General features: G+C 44.5%; 1 protein-coding gene across 1 annotated transcript; it reads right to left on the minus strand.

Moving 5' to 3' along the window:
• Nucleotides 1-996: 996 nt before the first annotated feature.
• Nucleotides 997-4,116, minus strand: LOC117499741 (myosin-10-like). Its single transcript, XM_034152335.1, has one exon. It carries the CDS (start codon nucleotides 4,114-4,116, stop codon nucleotides 997-999), a length of 3,120 nt encoding a protein of 1,039 aa, XP_034008226.1.
• Nucleotides 4,117-4,848: the final 732 nt, after the last annotated feature.

The raw sequence follows: 4,848 nt of genomic DNA on the forward strand, positions 1-4,848 counted from the left end.
ATCAATGTTGCGATCAAGTAGTCTTTCCATCTTTTTTTACATTCAACATTTGTTTTTGTTGTGTATTTTTTAAATCACTGCTTCGGGGAGCTTCATCCTGATATTCTAAACAACTTTTAATTCAATGGTCAACATGTTCTAGCTGTGGCTCGATGTAGCCGCCTCCTGAGGTGAAGTCGCTTCTTCCACCATTTCTTTTTCGGCTTTTTGGGAAGCATCTGGAAAAAAAAGTATGTATTATATTTTTGCTTTCTGATTTAAATGAATTGAATAGCAATCTGAATATAGCTAGCCAGTGAAAGTGTGGTCCAACATTTTGGTTTGTCATCAAACTCACAGAGCACTGTCGGCTGTGCTTTTAAAAACTGTAAAGTGGAAAGACAGATGTCATCTTAAGGAAGATATCAGGGTGTTTAAACCCTAACCGAGGTGTTGGAAAAAAAATGTTGAAGGCAGGAAAACAATTGTGTGCTCCTGCTTATAATAACATCAGATAAGAACACCACTTATTTTCTTCTACTCCAAGAGTTAGATCATGTCTGTGTTTGACAGAGCTAGAACTGCAAGACTATCTAAGTTTAGGATACATTCTGGAAGTAGGTGGAACCAGCCACAACCTCAAAAACCTATACAGTATCAGTACATTTAAAAATCACAAATCAAAACTTCTCACACCCAAGTCATCGCTGCTGTTTCCGAAGAAATTGTTCCTGTAATGCTTATAATGTCTTTAGATAAAAAAGCCCTGGTTTTCAAAAGGGGGTAAGTAGGATAAAACCGCGAGCCTAGCTTTTAACAGCTCTTTTTAAAGAGGGAATTTGTTTGACATCTTAGGAGATACTCTTATTTGCATTTTCCCCAAGACTTCAATACTTATGCCTGTTTTTGACGGAGCTAAAACTGCAACATTAGCTTAGCATAAAGTCTGTAGCTGTTTACACCTACTCATGTTCAAACTAATATAATGTCCTAAAATGTGAATTGAAAGTAGAGCAGTCATACCTGCAGCTGCCTTTTCTCTCTGATTAGCCGCTGGATCTCCTCCTCCAGTGCGCTGGTCCTACGCATGCCCTCTGCTTCTTTTTGGAGCAGCAACCTCTCCAGTTCGTTCCTGCTCACCATCTCTGCCACTCTTCTTTGACAGCTGTTCTCCTTCTCCGTCAGCTCCGTCTGGTAGGTTTCTTTCAGGGCATCAACGCTCTTCTGGCTCTCGCAAAGCTCTGACCGGTTTCGGCTCAGCAGGTTCAAGGTTTGCCTGTGACTGTATGCGGATGCTCTCATTTTATCAATCAAGCTGGAGATGAGACCTCCTTTTGATTCAATATTCTTCTCCAGCTGTTTAAATCTCCCCTGCCACGCTTCCTTCGATTCCCTTATTGTTGTGGCAGCTTCCTCCTCTGTGCCCCGGATCACCTCTCTCCAGTGATCCACAGTGGCAGAAATCCTTGCAGAACTCTCCTGTATCTGAATGCTGAAACTTTCTTGAAGAGATGTGATTTCTCTCTCTGCTTGTCTTCTGCTATCCAAGAGCTCCTCCTTCAGATGGTCGATGTTTGAATGAGCATCCGACAGCTCCATCTTTAAGCTTGTCTTATCTTTTTCAAAGTCCTCCTCTATCTCATTTATCTTGGCCGCCATCTCCTCCTTCTCCATCTTGGCCTGGGTTTGAAGGCCCATTAGATCCTTGAAGGCTTCAGAAGTGCTGTCATCCTTCATATTCAGCTTAGCATTTTCTTCCTTCTGGTGGTCGATGTGTGACTGAGCATCCGACAGCTCCGTCCCTAAGCTACTGATTTCTCCAAGCCGTTGGCAGCTCAGCTCTGACCATGTTGTCTTCTCTTTATTAAAGTCCTCCTCCACCATATTTAACTTTGCCACCATCTCCTCCTTCTCCATCTTGGCCTGGGTCTGAAGGTCCATCAGTTCCTCGAAGGCTTCAGAGGTGCTGTCATCCTTGATCGTCAGCTTGGCATTTTCTTCCCTCAGGTGGTCAATGTGTGACTGAGCAACCGACAGCTCCGTCCCTAAGCTACTAATTTCTTCCAGCCGTTGGCAGCTCAGATCCGACCATGTTGTCTTCTCTTTATTAAAGTCCTCCTCCATCTGATTTATCTTGGCCTCCATCTCCTCCTTCTCCATCTTGGCCTGGGTCTGAAGGCCCATTAGCTCCTTGAGGTCTTCAGAGGTGCTGTCATCCTTGATCGTCAGCTTGGCATTTTCTTCCTTCAGGTGGTCGATGTGTGACTGAACATCCGACAGCTCCATCCTTAAGCTTGTCTTCTCCTTTTTAAAGTCCTCCTCAATATCATTTATCTTGGCCTCCATCTCTTCTTTCTCCATCTTGGCCTGGGTCTGAAGGCCCTTTAGCTCCTTGAAGGCTTCAGAGGTGCTGTCATCCTTGATCGTCAGCTTGACATTTTCTTCCTTCAGGTGGTCAATGTGTGACTGAGCATCCGACAGCTCCGTCCCTAAGCTACTAATTTCTTCCAGCCGTTGGCAGCTCAGATCTGACCATGTTGTCTTCTCTTTCTTAAAGTCCTCCTCCATCTCATTTATCTTGGCCTCCATCTCCTCCTTCTCCTGGGTCTGAAGGTCCATCAGTTCCTCGAAGGCTTCAGAGGTGCTGTCATCCTTGATCGTCAGCTTGACATTTTCTTCCTTCAGGTGGTCAATGTGTGACTGAGCATCCGACAGCTCCGTCCCTAAGCTACTAATTTCTTCCAGCCGTTGGCAGCTCAGATCTGACCATGTTGTCTTCTCTTTCTTAAAGTCCTCCTCCATCTCATTTATCTTGGCCTCCATCTCCTCCTTCTCCTGGGTCTGAAGGTCCATCAGTTCCTCGAAGGCTTCAGAGGTGCTGTCATCCTTGATCGTCAGCTTGACATTTTCTTCCTTCAGGTGGTCAATGTGTGACTGAGCAACCGACAGCTCCGTCCTTAAGCTACTAATTTCTTCCAGCCGTTGGCAGCTCAGATCTGACCATGTTGTCTTCTCTTTCTTAAAGTCCTCCTCCATCTCATTTATCTTGGCCTCCATCTCCTCCTTCTCCTGGGTCTGAAGGTCCATCAGTTCCTCGAAGGCTTCAGAGGTGCTGTCATCCTTGATCGTCAGCTTGGCATTTTCTTCCTTCAGGTGGTCAATGTGTGACTGAGCAACCGACAGCTCCGTCCCTAAGCTACTAATTTCTTCAAGCCGTTGGCAGCTCAGATCCGACCATGTTGTCTTCTCTTTATTAAAGTCCTCCTCCATCTGATTTATCTTGGCCTCCATCTCCTCCTTCTCCGTCTTGGCTTGTGACTGAAGGCCCATTAGCTCCTCGAGGTCTTCAGAGGTGCTGTCATCCTTCCTCGTAAGCTTGGCATTTTCCTCCTTCGGGTGGTCGATGTGTGACTGAGCATCCGACAGCTCCGTCCTCAAGCTTGTCTTCTCTTTGTTAAAGTCTTCCTCTATCTCATTTACCTTGGCCACCATCTCCTCCTTCTCCATCTTGGCCTGGGTCTGAAGGCCCTTTAGCTCCTCGAAGGCTTCAGAGGTGCTGTCATCCTTGATCGTCAGCTTGGCATTTTCTTCCTTCAGGTGGTCGATGTGTGACTGAGCATCCGACAGCTCCGTCCCTAAGCTACTAATTTCTTCAAGCCGTTGGCAGCTCAGATCCGACCAAGTTTTCTTCTCTTTATTAAAGTCCTCCTCCATCTGATTTATCTTGGCATCCATCTCCTCCTTCTCCATCTTGGCCTGGGTTTGAAGGCCCATTAGCTCCTCGAAGGCTTCAGAGGTGCTGACTTGCTTCTGTGTCACCCTGGCATTTTCCTCTTTCAAGTGTTGGTTGTGTGACTGAAAAACCGACAGCTCTGTCCTTAAGCTATTGATTTCTTCCAGCCATTGGCAGCTCAGATCCCACGATCTTGTCTTTTCTTTTTTTAAGTCCTCCTCCATCTCATGTATCTTTGCCTCCATCTTCTCCTTCTCCAACCTGGCCTGGGTCTGAAAGCCCATTAGCTCTTCGAGGGCTTTAGAGGTGCTGACTTGCTTCAGTGCCAAGCTCCGCTTCTTGAGCTTCTCCTCAGCGGAGAGAAGAACTTGATCCAGAGGCTGCAGCAAGGATTTAGGAGACATGGCAAGATGTTTTCCATTGTTGTGACCCTGCACAACATCTGTATGTGCAGATGCAAACATCGGCGCACGCCACGAGCCAAAAAAGGGCTGAGAGCCTTGCTGTTTGGGAAAATTAACAATATGATCAGCAATACATTTACATAATTTAAGCCAAGAAACATGTGCGCAGACTTTTAACATAATATTATATAACATTCACTTATAATATGTTCAAGACCCTTTAACGAGCACTTTATCTGGGATTCACTTCATTGTTCAGAACATGGTAGGAGAAAAACCAAAAGACCAAAAGAAAATTATAATTCTATGTTGTGTCCTTTTACAGATGTGTTAATTTGCTCTTTAAAAGATAGCGGATGGTCTACCTTACACTGAAGTATTTATATGAAATAACCTGCTTGAGATTTTCTTTTTTGATAACAATAAGGACTTACTGTAATGAGTCAGATGGGGAGCCAAAAACAATGTCCTTTGTTTTCTTTGTGTTAATCTTAAAACCATATTATCATTCAACCACTTTGTTAACACCATGTTAGTGCAGCCCAGCGTTGTCTGTATGTATTGGAGATATCAACACTATATTATCAGATTATTCAAGAAATTATTACTTTGGTGTGTCTGTAAAACAGTCGTCCGTTTGTCCGTGTGTGTTAGTTTACAGCTAATTTCCATCTGCAGTCCTTAATAACATAAGTGTATTGATTTACAGCTAAAAAGGTTACTGTAGATTAC

The sequence above is a fragment of the Trematomus bernacchii genome, unplaced genomic scaffold, assembly GCF_902827165.1.
Source record: "Trematomus bernacchii unplaced genomic scaffold, fTreBer1.1, whole genome shotgun sequence".
NCBI classification, from domain to species: Eukaryota; Metazoa; Chordata; class Actinopteri; order Perciformes; family Nototheniidae; genus Trematomus; species Trematomus bernacchii.